The sequence below is a fragment of the Talpa europaea genome (assembly GCF_964194135.1).
Source record: "Talpa europaea genome assembly, chromosome: 14".
Lineage (NCBI taxonomy): Eukaryota > Metazoa > Chordata > Mammalia > Eulipotyphla > Talpidae > Talpa > Talpa europaea.
Window position 1 is genome coordinate 40522148 of NC_140082.1, and position 24670 is coordinate 40546817.

The 24670-nt window shown below is 37.4% G+C and overlaps 1 protein-coding gene across 2 annotated transcripts in view; it reads left to right on the plus strand.

The window, feature by feature from the left end:
- Window positions 1–279: 279 nt before the first annotated feature.
- The window catches only part of SVIL (supervillin), a gene marked incomplete at its 3' end in the record, with an annotated part of 87299 nt that continues 62908 nt past the window's right edge, over window positions 280–24670 (plus strand). For both annotated transcript variants that reach the window (XM_084253562.1, XM_084253563.1), the window contains exons 1-7: window positions 280–681; window positions 2353–2410; window positions 7889–7980; window positions 12531–12588; window positions 12704–12855; window positions 16688–17354; window positions 23724–23804. In XM_084253562.1, coding sequence (XP_084109688.1) covers window positions 621–681; window positions 2353–2410; window positions 7889–7980; window positions 12531–12588; window positions 12704–12855; window positions 16688–17354; window positions 23724–23804 — 1169 coding nt within the window. In that variant the 5' untranslated portion in view covers window positions 280–620. The remainder of the gene's footprint in view (window positions 682–2352; window positions 2411–7888; window positions 7981–12530; window positions 12589–12703; window positions 12856–16687; window positions 17355–23723; window positions 23805–24670) is intronic.

Genomic DNA, 24670 nt, shown 5'->3' on the forward strand with positions numbered 1-24670 from the left:
TGCCTCAAATTAAAATTTTTGAGCCTCTAGTAATATCTGCCTTTTCTTTTCCCACAATTTCACTCATATGTTGTTCATAAGTCTTAACTGTTAACTATGGAGTTTTGGCTTCCTGTTAGGTAAAATATTTCATTTAATTTAGTCAAAACCAGTCTTGGAGCAGCCTGGGAATTGTTAGGCACTCTTCCTTCTTACCCATGCCGAGAGTTTCTGCACATTTTTCTTTTTGTTTGTTTATTTTTAGGGAAGAGGGGAGTTGTTTTTGACTTCCCTTTTGTTGGTGAGGTTGCAGCATTGTCTACTTAGCTGGAACATGAGCTGTGATTGGGCTGTTGCTTTGAAGTGGCAACATCACAAATGTCCTATAACAGGAATACAGACTGTTTCAGTATCCACAGTCCTGATTTCTGCTGCTAATCTGATTAGGGGTTTGAGCTGTTCCTGCCTGCAGTCTCTTGCTTTGTGTCTGCTGTGTTCTCAAGGACACAAGTGCCTGATTGCTCTATCCCTGCACTATAAAAAAAAAAAAATCTCAACCCAATTTTGTATGGATAGACTGAAGGCTGCTGGTTAAGAACTAGCTGCAAAGTAGGCTCAGTTATTGAATTCTATGTGCAACCATGTTAAGAAGCCCAGGGATTTCCAGCTATTTGGGAGCTCTCAAATTCTCTGAGAAACAAGGTAAGGCAAGAGAAATAGAAAATGTCCTTATGTGTTTATATTTGGAGAATATTTGTATTTTCCAACTCTACTTTGTATTCTCCTGTGACCAGTTAGCTACACAGTTTTCTCAAAGAACCCTTTAAATAGCTAATTGAGTAGAAAGTAGTTTATCTTGTGATTGCTGAAAAACATGAATCTCTTTTTCTGTTGTAAATTATAGATATTGCTAAACCATCAAAGCCTTTATGTAGGAAAAATTGCAAATTAAATTTGCAATATCCAAAGTATGGATCAAATTCTGGATGTGCTGCACGTTAACTAAAATATTTTTCTTAACCAAATGCTATATTTACTAAATTATTTCCAGTAGGCTGTGGCGTTTGTCTTTTTATTAAATCGTCATGTGAGACACTTTGGAATAAAATCTTGTCTTTTTAGTGGCTTTCTTTTGAGCACAGAGGAAAATATATGCTTTCAATTTACTGAAGTAGTATCACAGATTCACTTTACTGATTGAACAAAAGTGAAATATTGAGGTGATTTTGAGTATCGCATTTGAAATTCAGTGATTATATGTAAAATTATTTTCTATCATAAATGCTTTATTGGAAAGTGATTTGAACAATTTCAGCCTCAGATTAAGGCACTTATAAATTTTATCATTTTTTGAATTCTCCTTTTTTCAAATGTATAACAAGGAATTTGTATAGTTAGGAGAAAAGCCTACATATTTAATTAGCAATTTGACCTTTCAATTTATTTGTTCTCTAGCTGGTCAGTATTTTCACATTCAGGGATTCAGGATATATTCTGAGAGATAATGCCACATCAGCATCTGGCAATTTTGTACCTCTTTTTCCTCGGATTTCTGCCCCCAAATATTAAATAGTAAAAGGCATTTCCTTAGGAGAAATTTCTGTTAGTGCTCTACTTGTGACTTTTTTGGTGGACAAATGGTTGCTCTGTCAAAATCTGGATAACAGATTAGTTGCCATTAGACTGGTTATAAATTTTGTCTGTACCTGTTTTTTATTTTCCCATCTACTCAGTTGTGTCTTTGCTATATGGAACTGTTGCCAGCTGTCTCTACATAATGTGTATCTTGGCTTCAAAAATAAATAAATTCATGGTTAATTTGATGTGTTGTTAATTGTTTAGATGTAAAAAAAGGCAGTACAAGCACAGCTAAAATATCCCCTGCTCTTCATCAGCTCCTGTCTGCCTCCCATCCCTACCTCAACATTGAAAGGCATCTCCAATATATCAGGCAGTGATGACTTTCAGTATCTCTGCTTAGCTAAACTGTGACCAAAGTGTTTAATTTTTCTCTCCTTTTTTTCCCCCTGAGTGTATAGCTATGTTATTCAGTATTTATGTGTGTTAAGTTGTTCTTGTAGTCATATGGGGTTATATGATACCTCTGAACTGTCAAAAAAAAAATTTATCCACAAAATGTGTTGGCTGCTTTTCAGGAGAAGGTAAGGAGAACTTGCTCATATAAAATGTATACATGGAATTTGATTTTTAGGTTTCAGTTTTGCAGTCATATCTCTTATCTGATTGATAGTTTCCTTTTTCTTAAATTTTAGGTTCAAAGGGAGTGTTTGAAGAATTTTTTTTGCCTTGAAGTTTTTTTTTTTTGATTTGTTGCATGACTATTTCAATGTTACTTTATTTCTTTCCCCTTAGATTTCAACAGAAAAACCTTAAGCTTCGTTGGATTCCCACATCAAAGAAAAGTTCTAAGGTAAAGTGGACTTTGTTTAAGGAATCTTAAGTTTTAAAGATTTGTAGTTTTAAAAATTACTCTCACATTTCTAATTCATGAATTTCAATGATTGACAGTGTGGTTCTCGCCAGGATTTGTTTTATTAAAACATGTAAATTAAATTGGCTTAACAATTTTATTCAGTCAGTGAAGATTCTTTTTGTATTTAGTGCTGTTAATTAGAATTATGTATAGATTGGTGGTCTTGCTGTCTCTGATATTGCAGATTTATATAGGGCTATTATCTTTTCTTTCTTATACCTGCCTCTAAGCATGGGATGTCCTTTTGCATTCTGTTCACCAAGTAGGAAGCTTTTGATTTTTTAAAATTTTTTTTTAATTTTTTAAAAAAATATTCCTTTTTTTTTTTTAAGATTTATTTATTTATTTATACAAGCACTGGGTACAGTCAGAAGCACGGGAGGGCAAGAGAATTCACCAGAGCCAGAGCGGGGAACAGAACAGGCAGAAGGACCGAAGTACACTGCTGAGGGGAGCAGCGGGTGGCAGGAGAGGTCTGCGCACCATGTGCGACCCTCGCCAGGCAGGCGGGGATCGCAAACCAGCGCTGCAGAGGCTGTGGGCAGCTTTGCAGCCCAGCGCTCAACCGCTGGGCCACCAGGGGAGGCCCCGCTTCTGATTTTTTAAAAGAGGAGTGCAGACTGTTCCTCCATCTTTCCTCCTACTTGTCTCCCTTCCCTCCCTTTTCTCCTGCACACATTGTCCATTTGTGATCTTGATGCCTAATCTCTTAACCTTTCCGCACTTCAGTTCCCTTGCTGCAGGGTGTCTTGTGTTCTAATTTGATTTCCCTAGGGTGCTAAATCTCTGATACTTCATCAGCAATACAAGACAATGTAAAAACTGAAGTTTGTGCCAAACGATATAGCTGTGTCTCCGATATCTTAGTAGATTGCCTCCCCTATTAGAGTTAAGATTTTTCAAGTGGAGGCACTTGAAAATTATTATCCCTTACACAAACATATGTACAGCTCACCCTACACATGATTATGCTGGAAGGACCCAACTCCATTTTACCTTTCTTTACATTCAAATGTTCTCATTCTTGTTCTTCTTGTATTACATATGGCGTAACATTTCTTCTTTACTACAAAGGATTTGTTTCAATAGCATTAGAATGAACAGTCATCTAACCACTTTCCTCATCAGGCTTAGCCTGGCTCTGTATTTAAAAATAGCATAATTAATCTTAGAATCACACTGGAGGAGTCAAGGTCGTATTTGACCCATGAAACCTCACTTTGATAGTGCTTGACACATCTCTGAGAGTTCTCATTTTCACATATCTGTAATAGGATCTAAGGCCTATGTCTTAATCTGTTCAGGTTACTATAACAAAACAGCACAAATTTGGTTTTCTGTGAACAACATTTTTCATAGTTCTGGTAACCTGACAGTAGGACCTAGAGAGCTCTCTGGATCTCTTTCATAAGGGCATTAATCTCTTTAGTTCTCATGACCTAATCACCTTCCAAATGTCCTATCATGTATTCAATAGTATTTCAACATATGAATTTGGGTGAACACAAACATTCTGATTAGAGTGGCTTAGTTCCTAATATGTACCTAGCAGGTTGATTCAGCTATTGATATAATAGAGCTGTTATATGATGAAGAAAGAGGAAGAAAAGGGACACAGAAAGGCATTGTTTATTCAAGGGTCAGAAAAAATGAAATATGAAGGTCAGAAGCTTCACTTGAGAAAGACACTCAAAGATACCACTCTTTTAAAATGTTTGTATTATTTCATATGTATCTATTAAAATGATGGCCTTCTTGAGTAAAATTGACTAGAGGTAGAGGAACCTACTTCCTTCAAAAAAATCTAGCCAACCAGATACCAGAGGTGAAGCTATGAAGCCATGGATTTCATCTGCCAAATCTTGTAATTTTAAAACATCATGAGATGAGTGAGCAGTTTATAGGGGAGCCTTTCACAGTGTGGGTGCTAAGAAGTCATTGTAATAGTACACCTGGCATTTTGTAAAAGAAAGAAGGTAATAGCAGAATATCCTGCTCTCAATTTAATAAAATTTCCCCTTGTTGCCATTGCAGGTCATTTAAATAGGCTAATGGGACACATTAAAAAAAATTGTCATGGAAACAGAAGGCATTTTCTTCTTAGATTATTGGAGCAGAGTGAAGGACATAGAGGTGTGAAAAATTTAGTCCTGAAGAGTGAATGCTATTTTAGAGGAAATGAAGATAGCTGGGTAAAAATACATAAGGTGCTTCTTAATATTAAAATGCTTTAAAATTACAATTTAAAAAGTAAGACTGTAGTGTTTAACTTCAATTATATGTGGAAAGATAGTTTCATAAATGAGCTGTGGCAACTTACCAAGGATTGCAGAGGGTGTCTGGGCAGTGGCTGATGGGGCAAGCAAGGTCCCACTTGTGGGGTTCAGTGCTTTGGAGTTTCCAATCCTGTGACTTGGGAGTAGGCCATACCAGTCATGGGAGTCTGGGGTCTCTACTCATTAAAGTGAGGCTCTTTGGGGGTAATTTGCTTTCATCAGCCATTAAATGGGTAGGAATTACTTATTGATGAACAACCCAGAATTCTCTAATAGTATGTCTTGCCTGCATTTTCACTGCTGTAGTGCCCGAGGGTATAGGTAGTCAGGTAGTTCAGAGACGAAAGAGGACTCTTTTTTTTTTTTTGCAAAACCTGGTTTCATATTGGTTTGGGGGTCTTGCATCCATCACAGCTTTTGAGACATTCTTGAATCATGGCCACAAGACCCAACCTTTCTCCTTGTTCTTCCTACCTGATCATCTTCTTTCTCAGAATTTAACAGTTGCTTAGTAGGATGAGGCAGGAGAGGCAGTAGAAGCAAAAACAAAATAGAGAGATAGACATGTGGAGTCCAATAATAAAAGTTTGCCTCAAAGATGGAAGCTTTAAAAACAATGTAAGTGCATACAAAGATGAGAGTTTTTTCCCCAGTTTTATATTATTTAAAATGAAGAAAGGGAAGAGAGTACGCTTCTAAATAATGTTATTAGCATATGCCTTTCTAATTATTCTCATTTGTAATGCTGTTTGCCCCTGTCACATCGAAGTATATAAAGTATACATAAAATACTTCAGGGTGAGTTGTAGTATACATTTAAAGTATTTTATAGTAGACTTTCATTCATTCATTCAGCATATATTTATTGATTTTAAAAATCAATGCTTTTAATAAAACACTTGCATATGTACAGACAGAAAAACGGTACCGGAAAGGAAATACTGTATGTTACAGATTTGGTGCCAGGTAGGAAATACAGTGGTCAGGGGATTCTTCCTTGAGAAAATGACCATGAAACTGAGGTCCAGATCAGGAGCAAGACTCAGTCAGGATGGAAAAAGTGTGGAAAGGAGAGAATTCAGGGCAAGGGAATAGTATTTTCAGTAAGCCCTGTTAAACATGAGATTTTTCTGACAGCATTTTGGTTTTCCCTTGGTTTCTAACCAGCCTTAAGTAGGCTGTACTGTATATTGGTGTGACACTATTTGTAGCTTTTTCAAGAAAGTAAGTGCATTTGAAACAGCAGGTGTCCAGTGATGATTTGTGAACCCCACTATGTAAAATTCAGCAAAATGTTTAAGAGAGAATGTCTTTGTCTTTATTAGTAGTTTCATTGAGCTTACTGGTAAGCATAACAAAGGGGGAGTAAAAACATACAGATGTATATTTTTTAAAACATAATAATTTATACATAACGGTCAGCCTGGGAAGCTGAATATTTCAAGGATTGCATCATTTCATTTTAATATAATCGTTTTCTGGAGTTTTTCAAAGAAAGTACAAAACTTATCAAATGTTTAAATAGCAATTGATCAATCAATAAAATTAAAATAGCGTTCCTTAGCAGAAATTTATTCGTCATGATGCATCTAAATAAAACGCTGAAAAGACTAGTCACTGCACTGTCATTCACTAGTTAGAAGTTAGTGCTATCACTGAGTTTCTGACCTAAGTCGGTGTCCCAGGATCTTGAGACATCTGGAGTGTGGTTTATAAAGACTTCTTTTTCTAAAGACATTTTACTAAATAATACTAAAATATGGAACTCATGTTTATGGAAATAAACCATACTACATTTATAAGCAATAATTAAGATTTCTGATGAGCTTGGTTCTAGGAAGGTAGGATTATTGGTGTATTGCACTTAGATTTTACATGTCACGTGCATACTTTCTGCAGTCATTTTCTCAGCCTCTGGAAATGTACCCTTGCAGAGTAAAGATACTTATACATGGGGAAGGTCAGCTTTATATGGGGTACATTCTTCAGCCCATTGTTCACCTTGCTGGAGGTGATTCTGCCTTTGGGGAATATTAGTTCCCTGATTTCTTAGGTTTGGGTTTTTTTTTCCAAGGTAGCAGCTCACTGTCTTACCAAACTGCTGGCACATTCTCAGGGAAGACCTTGGAGATGTGGGTACAACACACTTGGGACAACTGTGCATAGTGTTAGAGCAGGAGCTAGTTTGTACCTTGTGTGCTCTTGTTGCCAAATATGTGTCCTTGGGCAAATCATCTCACAGTTTCCTAATCTGTAAAATTAGGATGTTAGTAGCTTCAGTGGTGTGCTAGAACCGGCACACACCTGCCACCTCATCCTAGCAAGTATGCTTTTCTCTTCAACTTTGAGCTCAATGAGCCCCTGTGGGTACCTTGAAATTTACCATACTGAGAGCTAATACTGCAAGGCAGGCACTTTGTCTGGGAGAGAAGTGAGCAAGAAAAAGGAGCCAGTTGTTAAATGTCTGCCACCACATCACTATTCAGTTTATACCTCATGGGATCTTGTGAAGATAATTAAGATAATAATACCTGGAATATGCTGAGTCAATAAGAAAAGTCTATATAGGTGCTCTGTTCCTTTATTCTTCCCCCTTTCATTTCCTCTTTTTTCCCAAGACAAGTTTTTATGATTCTTTCAGACCTGTTCGCCAAGCTTTGATTTCTTGGTTGTTTGAGAGCATTTGTTACTTTATTATGATTTTTTAACACTGGAAGAAAGCATGTTGATCACCTAGACAAGTTGCTGGTTTTCTGAGAGGAAGAAATTCAAGCACAGAAAGGTTGAGTGATTGATCCCAGCTTAGACAAAGCAAAAATCGATGGCTCTAAAAATCAAAATGAAGGTTGTCATTTTGACCAAGACCTGAGTTCAGGAATGTTTCAGCACCCTATACCATGCCACCAGCCTGTGCTGATAATGATTACTTAGTGACACAAAAGTGTCATATTAGCATAAATATAAATAAATGAAAAAGTTACCAATTAACTCCCTAAAAAAACCTTTTTACTTGTAATCTACATGCACAAATGTCATTATTTATAAAAATAACATAAAGTTTATGTTTGCATTTTTTTCACTTATCATTTACCTGCATTTAAATCAACTTGAAACATTTTATTAATGAAATAATTTTCAGCTTTCAGAAAGATTTCTTGCTTGAAGATAAAGAGCAACTTACTAACCACAGAAGAGGAGTTGATACTAAGCTCTTAATTGTACTTCCTAAAGGTAAGAATTTTTCTAAATGCTTAACCAGTGTCCTGGGCATATAGTATTGTAATAATCTGATTTTCTTTGAGGAAAACTCTCTCACTAACCTCCAGCTTGCACGCTTCTTTGTGAGTACTCATTATCTAAAACAATAATTGACCTTAATGAAAGTACCCCTCTTGCATTTTTTTATCCTCACCTTTTTGCATGATCTTTCCTTTTCATTTTAGGAATTGTTAAGTTTTTTCTTAAGGCTGATTGGGGGAATGAGAGATGGATGATAGAATCAACCCAACCTCATTTCTCTCCTACCCTTTACCTTTCCAAGATCAGTGAATGCTACTCGTAATCAACCACTCCCACTCCTTCCAGCCTCTTGACACTTCCCAATGTTATGGCATTTACACTTAAACAGCGGGTTGCTCCCTGCTGGCTGATACATACCAGGTGCAGACTATACCTTAATCCTCTCTCCTTCTACAAGTAGGTGTTCACATGTTCAATGACTTAGTGTTTTCATTGGTACAGATGCACATGCAGTATATCACCCATGAGCCATCACCATATTCCCTTGTGTTCATCCCTCCTTATTTGGCCTCCCTCCCATCCCTTCTTTGCTGTGTGCCTCAGTTCTATGGTCAGCTTGGTAGTTTTGACTTTTTTCTTGACTTTTTGTTTGGTTTCTCTATATTCCACATATAAGTAAGACCATCCAATATTTATCTTTATCCTTCTGACTAATTTTAGCTAGCATGATCCCTTCCAGCTCCATCCATGTTGCCACAAATGGCATGAGTTTGTCTTTTTTGATGGCTGAGTAGTACTCCATTGCATAAATATACCACAACTTCTTGATACATTTGACAAAATGGAGGGGGTGTGAGAAAATTGTGTAGTAGGCAAGTCAAAACAATAAAAACAATTACCGGACATTTACATAGCAGACAGAACACTTCCAAAAACCAGTGGATATCAACAAACACTGGGAAGGGTCGGAGGTTAAAAGGGAGACTGAAGGAGAAGAGCAGGATGTAGAGGGATGGTGGTGGAAAAAAATAAATTCCCCTAGTCTCATATCATAGACTTTGTTTTGCCCTTTGTGAATTTGGGCACATGTGTTTGGCAAGACCACGTATTACCAGCAATCTTCTCATTTTTTGTCTTAACAGACAGATTAATGGTATTATCAAGTTTTGGCAACATAATGTTAAAGGTAGTAATTGATTATACATTTTAATAGCTTAGAGTTTTGTTTGTTTTCAAATTTATGGAAGTTTCTGTTCATTTAGTGAGTGATTCTTGCTTCTGGGAAATTGAATGCTTAAATGATCAATGTTTTTTTCCCAAAGGGACTTCCATTAACTGTGGATCATGAACACATAATCGAAAGATTACCTGTATAGAGATTATACATTAGATAGTGCTAAAGACTGTGAGGTTATAGACTTAAAATAGTCTAAGTTTGAATCTAGGTTTAAAAAGAGTGTGGTGATGGACCACTATGCCTGTCACTGAAATAACCTTGGTGTGACTATCTAGCAGGCAGGCTGCCTATTTGAAACCTTTCTATGGGATCAGTGGTTCTCATTCTATCATAGTACCATCCCAAGGAAGGCTTTGGAAATATATGGGAACAGTTTTGTGTCATAGCAACTGGGGTATTTGGCAACTAGTATGAGAGGCAGGGCCACCCAGCATCCTGTTGTGCAGAGTGCACAACAAAACAATTTCCCACTCAAAGGCCATCAGCACCCCCAGGGTGAACTTGATCTATAACAGAACCAACATTCTGAGTCTGACCCCGATGAGGTACTCCTTGTATGTCTGATCGCTGCCCTGAGACTTCTAATCGCCAGCAGTGAATGGCTGTTAGATGACATATTCACGGTTGGTTGCCCAACTTGTTTTGTCAAGAAAGAGAGGTCTCCAAGGACAGTAGGATAACTTGACTTGTCCTTGCTCTTTTCTCTCACTGCCCAGGCTTCTTGGGGTTCAATTTTTATGATGAGCTCTATGCTGACTGTCAGCCTGCTCATATTACCAATCTTTGCAGACTGTTGAAGCAGAGTGGTAATGGCACTAGGGAATGTACAGTTTGTTGTGGGTAGAGTGTTTGCATAGTTTCCTAGTTGACACTTCCTTTGAGAAGTTGGGAAATACAGCATGTTAGAAAGCAACTTATTGCTTAGCTTTGTCATTGCACTGCTGGAAACCCCCTCCCCCATTTTAAAAGGACAGCTTTCTTTGGAAAAGGAGAATGAAAAAAAGAGAGGCACCTGCAGGGGTGGGCAGCTGAGCTGTCACTGCTGCTCTCTTTGCAAAGGGAAAAAAGGATTGGGAAAACAAACTCCTGCATAGTCACAGGCGGGCAGGAGAGCTCAACTGCTGGAATTTTTAAAGATGTCTTTAGTTGCATAATTTATACAAAAAATTTGAAAATTTAATGAAATGAATAGATTTCAGTCTCAAGTTAGAACCAAAAGCATATCTTAAATTTTCCCAATGGAGGTAATATGCTGCTCCGTGTGTATCACATTCATATTTTTATATTTATTCTGTTTTAGTCCATCTGGATTACTATAGAAAAATACCAGAGACTGGGCAGCCTGTAAATAGCAAAAGTGGATTGCTCATAGCTGTAGTGCTGTGCCAGCTTGGTCAGGTCCTGGTGAGGATCCTCTTTGCAGCTGCAGATGGCCAAATTCTCCTCCTACTCTCACATGAGGGAAGGGGTCAAGGAGCCCTTTTTTTTATATAAGGTCACTCACTAATCCCAACTATGAGAGCAAAGCCTAATCACTTCCCAAAGCTCCCCACCTTCTAGTACTGTCATCTTAGGGGCTAGGATTTCAACATATGAATTTTAGGGAGAAGGCACATTCAGACCATAGCAAACCTAGTTGAAATTATTTTGGAGGAAAAAAAGCAAAAGCTTTTGGAGGCAAAAAGGTGTCATTTTACTCAGCGCCCTATTAATAAATACACTGTGTTTCTCAGTTAAGGGATTGAGGCACTGGTTTAAGACTTACCTTTCAGAGTATTCTTGGAATGTGGTTTCATTAGCTTTTTCAACAGGCCTATAAAAATTACAGCTCCTTTCTCCTGCATGGTGTTTAAATAAATTGATACTCTTTGGTTTTTATTATTCTTGAAAATATTTTCAAAATACACAATCTCCCATTAAAGTTTTATCACTATAATCTCACTAAAGCTTATTTGTTAAGCTATTATTAGCCAGACTTCTTCAAAAGGCAGAACAGGATGCACCTTTATTATTGTGTCCTTGACTTCTAAATAGGAACTTGGTTAACATTGCAGAGCAAACACGCCTCTGCCTCCAGCTGCTTTGGATCCTTGGAGGCCAATTGGGAAAGACTTTTTTGAGGCCAACTCTTGTTAACAAAAGTCAATCCAACTAAAATTTTAAGGTAGCCATCATTTTAAAATAAAACATGACTCCTGTCTTTGAACACAATTAAAAGACAATATAAATGTGTGTGTGTTTGTGTGTGTGTGGTTTTGCCTTATTACTAAGTGTGTTCACTTTTTAAAAGAATAAAAATGGATGTTGAAGCAGCTGAAAATTGAATTTCATGTGTTCATACCCTCTTCTTTGGGATGGGACTATCAGCAGCTCCCTTCCCTCTCCCACCCTTTCCGGGGTCCTCAAAAGGAGGAACTCAAATGAACCCTTATGAATTCATTTACTGAGGAGGAAGCAAGAAGAGGGGACTTTTATTCTCCACCAAATTTTTCCATTTTCCCCAACAACAGTTGTTTGGCATCTTCATAATATTCTTCTGGTCAGTATCACATGAGACGCAAATGTCAGCAAAATATTTATCTGATCAACCATAATTGCCAGAAGAGTTAGGGTTATTACTATATCCATCATCCGCTTCAGTTATTGCAAGGCGACTATTAGCATTTCCTCCCAGTTAAAGGCTGTAAGGGAAGACTTAGGAACTTTATTAATCTAAATTGTATTTAACCAAGATATGCTGCGTTAGGTACAACTGGAAACAACCAGGTAGTTGCACATACTTACAGGTAAATGACAGCATGAAATAGACAAGTGGTGTGAGTTTATGATTTTGTGGCTTGCTGCTGGGCATGTGGGGTTCATAGGGACTGGTATTTACTTTTGCAGATGTTTGTAGTTTTCCATATTGAAAAGCTTAAAATACTTTGTTAAACCTAATAAAACTTAAAAATAAATGAGATAGGCCACCTCTGACTTCTGTGGATGAAATAAAACTCACTCCTGTCACTCTGTCTCTTTACCTTCATGGTTTTACTTCTTAGCTTGACCTGCGATGTGTGCATGTGGGAGTGAGGATGGAGGTTTATACTTATTCATTTAGCAATCTGCCTCCCCTACTGGAAGACAATCTCTAGGGAAGCCTGAACTTTGTTAGTTTTTTGTATCACTTGTGTGGGATCCAAGAACAAAAATATGAGTTCAAAAAAATATAGATGGCTGGATGGATAAATTTTGCATGAGTGAATTAAATAAATGATGACTACTAAATACTGGACTATATTTTTATATATTTTATTTGCTTTAGTTGCAGAATTAAGAAAAATCTTTGAGCCAAAGAGAAAAGAATTTTTAGAAATGAAAAGGTAAGATATTTATTATAAATAATTAAGAAGTAGAAGAGCTTGGCAAAGCAGTATTCAGTTTTCTCTTAGGATTGATCCCTACTGCTCACTATGCCTTTTTTGGTGTCTTGCACAGAAAAGAAAGAATTGCCAGGCGCTTGGAAGGAATTGAAAGCGATGCCCAACCTATCCTCTTGCAGAGCTGCACAGGGTTAGTCACTCATCGCCTGCTGGAAGAAGACACTCCCAGATACATGCGAGCCACGGACCCAGCCAGCCCCCACATTGGTGAGCAAGGGTGCCCACCCGCCCCTATTCAGGCAGGCTCCTGGAGGGGCTTCTGCCTGGTCGTACTGGAAAACAATATATTCCACAAAAATGAATTATGTAGGTAAAATTATTTAATAAATACATGTATTCGTTAAAACCCTCAACACATATGTCAGTTCTGCCTTCCTCATGCCAGACTGTTCCTCTGGTATCAAGGCAGTAAAAGATGACTCCCCTTGGCACACTGCTGGGTAATTCATAACCAGTCATTTTCCACCTTAGCCTGGGACCTCAAGTGTGGCAGGACTTGTGACTTCCTCTTCAACAGAGATTCTTAGTAGAGGTTTTGTTTGCTAAAGGGACTAAATAAGACACGTTTAAAAACAGTTCAACCAAGTAAATTTATTGATTTATTTATGTTTACATGGACCTTCCACTAATACTTTTATCCAAGCACAGAAGTTTTTACTATTTTCAGTAGTCATCTGTAATTTTTTTTCCACCACTTTCCCTATATACCCTCGCCCATTTCCCTTGACCATCCTTTTTAACCTCAGAGTCTTCAATAGTATTTGTTGATGTCCGCTGATTTTTGGAAGTGTTTTGTGTTTTCAAATTGTCTGCTATGCATTTGTCCAGTATTTGTTTTTATTGTGCTGCCTTGCTTTACTACATGTAATTTTCTCAAACTACCTCCATTTTGTCAAGAATGCCCGCATTTCACCTTTTTTATGGCTGTATGGTGCTCCATGGTGTGGCTATACCACATCTTCTTCATCCAGTTGTCCATCAGTAGACATTAGGCAGCTTTCATGTGCAGGCTGTTGTGATTAATGCTATGAACATTGTGGAACACGTGGGGTTTTGTTCGACAAAATATGAAGACATCCATGGCTTCATATTCTTTGGAGGTCTGCCCAAGAATGGGAATGGTGGGTAGTATGGTGTTTCCATTTTTGGATTCTTAAAGTAAATCCAGATGGCTTTCATAAAGGTTGCACTGGTTTATGCTCCCACCAACCCTGTTTTGTAACAGGGTCCTTCGGTGAATTGTCTGTTCATGTCTTCTGCCCATTTACTAATTGAGTTAATTACTTTTTTATCATTGAATTGTATGTTTTTATGCCTCATTATAAATGGAATTATTCTTAATTTCTTTTGTTTCTTGTTTATGTGTAAAAAGACTTAGATTTTTGTATGTTGATTTTGTAATCTGCCACTTTGCTGAATTCCTCTGTTGTTTGTAATAACTTTTTGGTGGATTCTTCAGGATTTCTATATATAATATCCTATTGCCTGAAAAATTTCAGAGTCTCTTATTTGCTGTTTTTTTAACCATGTAAATTTAAAGATTGAATCAGTTTTCTAACAATTCAAGAATTGGGCAGCATCCCATCGAACAAGGAGGAAGGAGCTTTGAAGAGCTATCTAAAGTGGAGGGATTTTATAGACAGAAAGGCGGCAGAGAAAGCAAAGAAGAGGATTACTTCAGGCAAAGTCACCTTCCGATGGGAATAAAAGGGGTCTATCAGACAGATTACCTTATTATTTCCTATCAAGTAATTCCAGATTATCCAATTAAAGGTTACATTTCTGGGAGAAGTTAAAACGTAAGTTACTTAGTAAGTTTTAGTTTGGTCATATAAACCTTAGCACAAGTGACACCATTTGGGACTCACTGTCTCTCTTTTAACAGAGGTGTTCCTCTTATTATTGGCTTAAATAGAACACCCCGGTTGCCAAACGCAAGGCAGAACTGCTTTCAGTAGAGAACACTAAGGGCAAACCTAGACCTAAAATGAGTAGGGTTTTTGTAATAAACACCTACTTAAATTATTTTAATGTATGTAATTTTCAGTTCATTACAAATTTATTTCATATTAAACATGTCCAAAGTGACTTAGCTAAAAAAAAAAAAAAAAAAAGTGACTTAGCTTTTCCTTGATCATCAGGGGCAGCAAGTATTCACCTTGACTATGGGGAAGGATGACGCATTTAAGCCTGGTTCTTCTACCCCAGTCCCTGCCCCTATGGCTCTCTTTGCTGCTTTTTATAGCCAGTTTTTCTAGTTTCTTCCCCTTAGTGGGCTGTAGATATCACTTCATGATGCAATCAACTTTCTTATCTCTGCATTTTATGATCTTCTATTGTCATTAAAGAACTAATTTTTTTTAATTACACACATGGAAAGTCAAGAATAGACAAGTACCAAAATTTATATTGATAAAATTAATATATATAAATATTAATAAAATGTTATGTTATATATATATAATGTTAACTGATATACTTCATGATTATTTAAACATTACTCATTAGTGAGAAAAAGAAAATTTACATGATAAAATGGTTTGGGGAAATGGAAAAGCAGTGGATTGAGGGAAAAGAAGTTTCCTTCTTCTCACTTCCTACCAAACACAACAATAAGGTCCAGTTAATCACATCATTGATTTAAAAAAAAAATAATAAAACATAGATGATTATTTCATTTAGGTTAGAAGGAAAAGGACTCTCAAAGCCCAGAAAAAGCTGGAGAAATCACAAATGACCACCTCAGTTGACTTGACTGCATACCAGCATCTGTATTCCAAAGAAAATCTTATGTAAACATTGCATAAAAAATTAGACAAGTGAGTTTGAAAATACTCATGAATAAGAAAAAGGAAGGATATTCCTTTAAAAGTTGACACCAACCAATAAAAATGACACCGTGAATCAGTAGACTATAGAACAGTAAACACGACCAGGTATTGCCGAGAAGGAAGGGATAGTAACGCAAATGGATAATAAATAATTTAAATACATCTACTCTCATTTTTGTCATGAGAAAATGAAATTTCTTAAAATTAAAACTGTGAGGGAGAGCACATATTGCAAATTTAAGTGTAAATTTAATTTGAGTGTAAAATTAATTTGACAATCTAGCAGTATCTTAACATGATGTGTTCTTTGGTAAAGGTACTTACTTTTTGCTGTTGTGGTGGTAATCAGAAAATCAGACTGATTTAAAGTTAGGAAAGAGTTAAATATCCATCAATATGAGAAGAGTTAAGTTAATTGTGAAATTCCTGGTGGATAGAATATTAGTAACTCTTAAAAAAAAAGATGCCTTCAAAATTTCCAAATATAGGGAGATGTTTTACATATAATACATTAATTAATATATAACATTATATAACTATAAGGAGAATTATTTCATGTAAAAAAAAAGAAAAAGTTATATAAAAGAGAAGATGGAATATGCAGAAATGCTTGGCATATTAACACTTCATTGATATAGGTTAATGATTATGGTGATTTGAGCTTTTACCTCCCATGTTTTCCTGTTAGAGATAGTCTACATCAAGCATGAGTGCTCAGTTAAAAAAAGTCACTTCTGTAAAAAGGAAAAACAACCTGGTGATTATTGATATGGGTCTTTATTGTTATGGTTACTATCAGATCCTGTGAAACCACAATCTGTCACTTGTCAAATTACAGAAGTTTGATATCTTTTATCTTTTCCAGAGGGCTCTGAACTAGTCCTCTGACTTCACACATGAAATATTACACTCAAAAGCAAAGAAAATAAATAGGGGAAATAAACTCTGAGCAGCAAGAATGAGGAGCTCTAGGAGTGAGGGACTGAGCTTTAGTTGAGGCTGTGGTTTTCTCAGCTTGGGGAACCTGTAGAACACTCATGCTTTGTATATTTCACCACAGATCTTCAGCACCTCAGGTAAGTCCTTGGTCACTGGCCACGTGAGAAACTGGTCCTTCCCAAGATGGGTGCTTCAGTGTGCATTGTGTGTAGGACAGAGAAGAGTGAATGTGTCTTTACTGTGTCAACATCCATGTGATCTTCTTGTAGGCCGATCAAATGAAGAGGAAGACACTTCCGATTCTTCTTTAGAGAAGCAGACTCAGTCCAAGCATTGCACAGAAACTTCAGGCATCCATGGTGACTCATCCTGTGGTTCAGGTACCATGGACACCCAGGGGCTTGAATCCAAGGCTGAAAGGATTGCGAGGTACAAAGCAGAGAGGAGACGGCAGCTGGCAGAAAAATATGGGCTCACTCTGGATTCTGAAGCTGACTCTGAATCTCCAGCTCGATATGCCAAGTCCAGGAAAGATCCCGATGCAGTAGAGAAAAGGGGAGGAAAAAGTGACAAATGGGAAGAGTCAAGCAAAGATTCGAGTTCTCCATATCCTAGGACTGAGATCATGGGGTTCAGGACCTATGTGGCTGAATCCAAGGACTATGGCCTCCACGGGAGTGATGGTGTTTCCCACACAGAGGTGCTGCTTAATGTGGAGAACCAAAGACGAGATCGAGAGCGGAGCACCCCCGAGCAAGCCCAGGATCCGCCCCCAAAGGTGGAGAGTTCGTCTTCCTTCCCACTCTCTGCAGGAGACTGCTCCTTCAGTGATGTGCCAAGGTCCCCAAAGCAAATGCCTACCATGTCCCACTCCTCTCCTCGACAGTCAAGCCTCTCTGCTGGTGACCCATCATTCCCCACTGAGGCAAGATCCAGGTAAGTGTTCAGCCTGGGCGGGCTGGTTCGCACAGGGAAGGGGTCATCTCCCCTCTGCTGTCTGGGTGCTGGAGTATGAGTGTTCTGGTCATTCAGTGCAGGTCTTGGCTCACTGGAGAAATAATATGGGATATGATTTTTACATTTCCATAATATAAAAACAGCTTCTACCAAAGCAGGAAATCTTGTATTCTTTTTGTCATGTTCATTTTTTATGTATCTTCTTTTTTAAAAATAATCAGCTGGACAGGTGTCATGGGAGATGTTCATGGAAGCCTCACTGCATGGAGGCTCACTGCAAGACCTCAGGAAAGGTCTTGACCTTTCTTCCACTGTTTCTCACCTGCTTTTAATATTTGCCTTTTTCTTTCTTGGTTTTTCTGAAATCATACCCAAGACTTAGTGGTTGCTTCTCTGAATGGAACTCACTACTTCAAGTCCTATAGCTGCTATTTTCCTAAACATCAACTATGACTTACCTATTTCTTTCTAGTGATCTACAAAACCCTTGATCATTTTTTTTTTTTAGCAATACCAGTACCATCCCTACTTCTCCTCCCACTTAGCAAATTATATCATTAGTGGTCACAAAATGATGATGGCCATCATGTAGAACTGATGCTGAAAGTTGACTTGATTCAGGGAGAGCTGTGACTGGTAATGATGGTTTTGGGCGAGCCCCTGTGACAGAGATCTGGGGGATTGGCTCAGAAGGCTATATATATCAAGGCACCCTCCAAAGTGAGCCTGTTCTGCAAAACTGTAACATGAAACTATAGTCAACTCAGAAGGAAAAGGATCATGCTGTGCTTTTGTAGGTTTTTTTTTTTTTTTTCTGATTGCATTTCTCACCTCCTAATGACAGGATGAGTCCTCATGGTTTGAATTAAATGTTAACACTGATAGAAATATCTATAAGGAGTGATGCTGACTCTGCTGGACTCTCAGCATTCCTGTCTCAGCTCCTGTCTCCGTGATAGACAGGCTCTTTAGCACATGCTCCCAGTCAAGGCAGAGTGTTGTCAAAAACAAAGATCTCTGAGAATCCACACGCTAAAAATAGATACTTCTAGGTACCCCTCACAGATTCATTCTAGCATTTGGAATAGAATTGTTCTAATGTTTCAGTCCCTGAAATCCCAATCATCTGCCCTCCCTACAAGCTTTTGCCTCTTAGTTTGTGGTTAACTAATCCTCCCTGACCCCACCATTTTTTTTTTTCATTCTGTTCTTACTGTCAAATAACAGTTTCTGTCCATTGAATTTAATATGAAGGTCACCCAAAATATTTGCTATTATAAAAATCCAAAAGCATGCGAGACTGTTAATGCATTGTTGCTTCTGTGCATGTCCTTTGCCCATTCATACTTCTTTGCACATAGGCAAAACAGTTTTTCCAAATAAGCAACTTTAAGCCAATAAAATAAAAATAATGAGATGACACCCACAGGGTAAAACTGATTTTCCTGTGCTGGATTTCACTTTACTTTGGTAGCAGGAAGCACTTGTAGTCTGTTGGCACTTAGGGGTTATGAGGAGTTAAAACATATTGTTATTGTTATATTCAGGAATAGAAACCAAGGGTAATTCCTGTCCTCTATCAAAAGGGTAAGCACTTATTTCCTGGCAATGTAATTCTCTGCCAGCAAGTTGCCATATCATAAAAAGTTCTGTTACACCCAAGGTCTCCATCTTATGGTGCACTCATCCCTAGTGGCCCTATAATCCTCTCCCAGCAGAGGAAACTCCTCCCCATGGTCTCTACCTAAGACCCCGCAAACCAGATTCTCTGTGTTAAATAATTTTGAATTCTTAGGACCAGAAGGAAACTTAGAGATTATTTACTTCAAAAATATTTTTTATCCATGAGAAAAAAAAAAAAAAACACCTAAAGACTGAAGAATTTAAGTAACTGGATTAAGACTGTTAACTACTTTGACAAAAGTGAGTTCATTATCCATTCACTGTTCACTCACTCAAGTTCCCTAAATCCATCAGAGTTCTTTCCATTTTACTTTTTTCTTGCTATTTGTGTAGCTTCCATTTTCCATCATTGTGAAAGAGAGAGTTTGCTGCCTTTTTTCCCTTTGAAGTTTAGAAATTTTAGGAAGATCGGCGGTATTATAGAAACAATATATGTGAATTTACATAAGGTATTTAAAAGCCTCATCCTCACAAACAGAATGAAATCTTGTAACCTAAGAGGATATAAACTCAGTAGGCATCTGTCTACCCATCCCTACTTCATCAGTATTTTATGGGTCAATTTCAGTTCTAAAGTAGTTTAATCATTCAAGAACACTACCTTGAGCCTTCTGTGTGCCAGACATTGTGCTACTAGATGGGTATATCATTCAAAACAAACCAAAAATTTGGGGGAAATAACTACAACACAATGGGCAGGGGAGGAGAGTTTCTAGAACCTGAGGTTGGCACATGTCACAGAAATCCGAAGATAGAAGATAGTGCGTTAATTCTTCCCCCTTGGAGAAGTGGTCATAGTTGAACTGCATTCTTAAAGATGTAGTGAACTGTCAGACAAATACAGGAGCCTGGTCTAGGCATGAAGGCACAGCCATTCAATGCAGACCTAGGGAGGGGGCAGGATGAGGTGGGAGAGCCATGTGGCAACCCATCCCAGAGTGCCTATGACAAGCAATTACCTTATCCCTGTGGATGATGGGAGTTACTGGAAAAATTTTAAAAGAAGGGTGATTAGTTATATATTTTAGAAAGATGTCAGAGAAGTTTGGAGGATTAATATGAAGTAGAAATGATTCCAGGTAGGGAGACCACTGAAGTGGTAGTTGTAGTTACCCAGATATGAGATAATGCAGTCTCTACTTCCAGGTTGGCTGTTTCATGAACTTGGACACATTTAGCATCGCATCAAATAATATGAAAGATATCAGTGATTCAGTGATAAGATTTCTGGAGGAGGGATTGTTAATACATTTGATACAGAAAGAAAGGTGGGGGAGGGATAGATGGGGAAGAGAGATGAGAGGAAAAAAGGAAGACAGAGAGGGAGGGAAGGGGACAGGCGAGAGGACTAAAGCATGGAAACAGCAGAGCATAAGTACCTGGAACAGTGGTTGGAAATTAGAAGATGAAATTTAATGAAGTCTTTTATTTAGAGGGCAAAAAATTATTCAAGTTCAGGATAAGGGAAACTTGATTTAACAACAGTTCATGGGAAATTGACCTAGGAATTTTAGTTGACAGCAGGTTCTTTATGTGACTGCCAAGATGGCTAGTGCAAACTTGGGGTACATTAATAAAAGTGACCTGTCAATCACACAGTAGTACTGCCCATCTGTATTCTTTAGTGATCAGATTACAGCTGGGTCTCTTATTTTAATTGGGCTTTTGACAAATGAGACATGTCCAGAGAGTCCATCTTCCCATCTGCCCTGCTTTCTTGAACTTTCCAAGTTTTTATAAACTTCTCTCTATCTTAATAGACATTGGAATCATTTTTGGACTCTGTACATTCTCTGGTGCCTAAAACTCACACATCTGTCCGTCTTCTCATCTCATTATCAGATTGTCATTTTTCCAAAGCAGTTAAAAAGCTGAAGCTTGGTTTTATACAGAGAGCTCTATTGTTATCATTCTGCTTCTGATCAATGATTCTGCCAGAAAGGAAAAGAGAAGAAAGAGATCATTAACCAAATGAGGTATCTCACACATGCAACTTCATATGCACCTCATGTCTTAGGAAAAAAGCCATTCAAATGCCCATTATTCTACAAAAGGCTGACATATCCAGAAAAGGACTGTGGCAATTGTCAGATCCCCTAAATGTAGTACCGTGAATGTGGTATTATGCTAGTCTGAAAGGTTGATAAGGATGACATCAGTGATAGTAGTAGTGCTTTATTTAGTAGTGCTAAAGAAAGGTAGATACCTTGTCTTAGTCATTTTCTTACCTCTTCCCTGCTACTGCCCAGTATCAGTACATGCCCTGTGGCTCAATACATCATTTTTGAATGAATGTTCTGCTGTTTTCTACGTTTTATTAAAATATCAGCAACTATAGCAGTGTTACTTGAAATAGCCAATATGCAAACCATTTATCAGCCCACAGCCTATAAGAGGGTTGTACACTTCCTGGTACAAACATCAGCTGATCTAGCCAGCAGGCTGTGGTGGTGCTCATTTTCATTGTGGTGTGAGCCAGGCATCTTCTCATAGCCCAGCAGCACCAATCAGAACCCATGTGGAGTAAGTATCTCATGTTTATACTAAAGTTTCTTTTCAGTCTACCTTATGTTAGAATGCCTATATATGGTCTGGGATCAGTGTGCTTGTAATTATTAAACTGTGAGTAGGAGTCATGATAACTGAGCTAAAACCACTGGTTTTTGTTATAGTCTTGTGAACTCAGCCTCTACCCCTGAAAGGGTGATTCTAGGGGAGTCTCATGCCTAAGGAGTTGAGTCCCTAGATTACTTCATTCTAGGAAGGATGAGTAGAATCTAAACAAGAGATAAGGAAATCCAAATCCAGAGGGCCTGTTCCAGCACCATTTCTCAGGCCTGTCTGTGCATGTCTTCTCCCAGCCCACTTACTTGACTGGGGTGTTTAGCACTGAGATTAGCTGAGGACAGGAAAAAAATTTTTATGTCATTTATTGACCCTGTTTTGCCCTAAGAAGACTCTGCATTTCCACTTTTTTACTACCCAAGAATTCTTCATTCTGTCTTCCAAAAGTGATATGCTTTTTAATTGAGATATAATTTCCATCAAAATGCACCTATAATAATAGTTAAAGGATGCAGGTTGGTGAATTTTGGGAAATGTGTGACTATTATCCTAGTTGAGATTAAAAAAAATGTTTCTGTCACCACTGTGCATCTGTCTATCAATACTTTGAATCTGACTCTGTTTGCCAGGCCCTGGCTTGGCTCACATAGCAGGACACTTCATTTATTCAGCTCATCATGTTGTATAAAACAACCCCTTCCCACAGTTAATTGTCTAAGCAAGCCTTAATTATTAAAAATTATTAAGCCAAATGTTAAAGAATACTACATGAAATAATAGTATCTGTGTTTGTTTAATGCACTTGTTTATTTCTAGTTATGTACATTTGTATTTATTATAAATGGTTGGTAAAGTTTGGAGCTAGTAAACATTTCAACTAGCATATAAAATTTTCATTTTTTTTCTTTCTATACTATAAGAGAATACAGGCAAGTAGTTTGAGTAATCACTACCATTGTAATAGCAGTTACTTGGTTTTTTGAGTAGTACCCTATCTAAATTTTAATAAGTAAATGGAGCCCAGCAAACACCCTAGTAACTATGTATGATTTCCATTTTACAAATGCTGATTCAACATATTCTTAAAAAAGCTCCTCATCAAATTTTATGGTACCACTGACCAAATATTAGTCTTACTGATGAAGCTCATGTTAAGAAAGTTTCACAGCTCTTCACAGTTTACAAAACATTTTTTTATACAAAGTACTTGAGCTTTAAAATAACTGTGAGATTGGCATCTTAGAGAATGCAGATTATTGAGTTTTCATCCTGTGTCTTGCTTTACACAGTTACCATAAAGTTTTTCTTATCTATAATTTTTCTCTAAAGTATCTTTAGCCTGGTAAAATTACTTTGTCACATTCAGTCTTTTATTGTATTTGATTGTGTGTTGAAGAATGAGGGTGTAAATCATCTATTATTTTACCTAGAAATTTGTAAGATTTTTAATGGCCAGATGATGCATGAGTCATCATGGTTACTTCTCAGAATCTAGCTTGATGCTTTCATTGTATATAGTAGGAATTGAATAAAGATTTATTGGATAAATCAGAATTAGTGTTGGTAACTGTTATGTTGATTGCATTATTCAGTGATAAAATACAAAAGGAAAATGTCTATTAAACTAAATATACAATCTTATTGAATTTCTTTTGTATATTACCTTTATTTCATATGTATTGTTTTGCATGGACACTATTTTCATACTTGGCTATTTACCAGTGTACCTTAACCAAACATATAGAAGTTAAGTTGCATATTTCTAATCAAACTTCTTATAAGAGAATTGTCTGGTATCTGTGGGCAGAATAAAACTATAACAGATGCATGGGTTTTTCAAATTACTGGAAAAACATTTTTTTAGTGAAATTTTCTTAGATATATTCATTTATTTCTGGATTTTAGTAGTGAGCCTATGTCCTGGAAATTCCATGAGTGACTAGGAACCCCTTGGCAAAATGTGCTTATATATTTTCAAAAGCCAGGATTATTCTTTACTTAACAAAAGTCAGCCTTTAGATTTTAAATTATAGTCAAGTCTGTCTATATGTTGACATTTTAATAGAAAGTATCTGAAGTTTTGTTTCTTGTACATGATAGTCCCGGGAAACCCAAACATGAGTGGTTTCTCCAGAAAGATTCCGAAGGAGACACACCTTCACTTATCAACTGGCCTTCCAGGTATAACCCAAGTTGAAATTCTGGGCTTATGTTTGGCAAGTGCTTGTACTGCCTCTACTGATCTACTTTACTGTTCCACCAACCACCCAATGCTAACTTTCCTCTTTTTAATGGCAATGTGTTTGAAAACCATGTATTCAAAATAGACTGTTGGAAGTTAATTTCTAATCATTTCTTTTCTTCTACAATTGCCCTAATCCCTGCTAATATAATAGTATCTCATCTTCCACCCTTTATTTCCTCTTTTTGATAATCCTTACTTCACCTACTTTTCTCTTTCTCGCCAACTCACATGCTACCAGTGGGGGGCCAGGAGGACCTAAGGATGAGGGCACTTCTGGTTGCTCTGGAGTCTCACTAACCCAACTTGTCAGCACTCCACACACCCCCTCGGCCCAGCTCTTCCAGCCTCTTTGTTTTCATGTCTTTTCATTTCTAAACCAGAAGTTAATTCTCAACAGTTAGATTCAGGGCATGTGGTTTTAAAAGTAGACAAAAACCCCTGTCATTTCATTTTTAAGGTTGGGGGCAGGGAGAGGCGGAAGGACTAAGAATGAGTAAGTCATTGGCAGGACAAAGCATTCATATATTGAGTTTCTAACAGTCACTTTGTTCTCCACTGAGGACAACATTGTCTCTGATTAGAAAGACACATTCCACAGGAGAACTTGAACCACTTTTCAGTCTTCTTTTGATTAACAAAGCGTATAAATATGAAAACTTCCAACACTGACTAGTCTGTAGGGAAAATAACTCAAGATGCTTTTTCTCCTTGAATTGTTCATGGGAACTGCCCTTTAGACATCTTTGATTTTTCTTTAATGAAATGTACATAGATATCCTATAACTTATGTAGATAAACATGT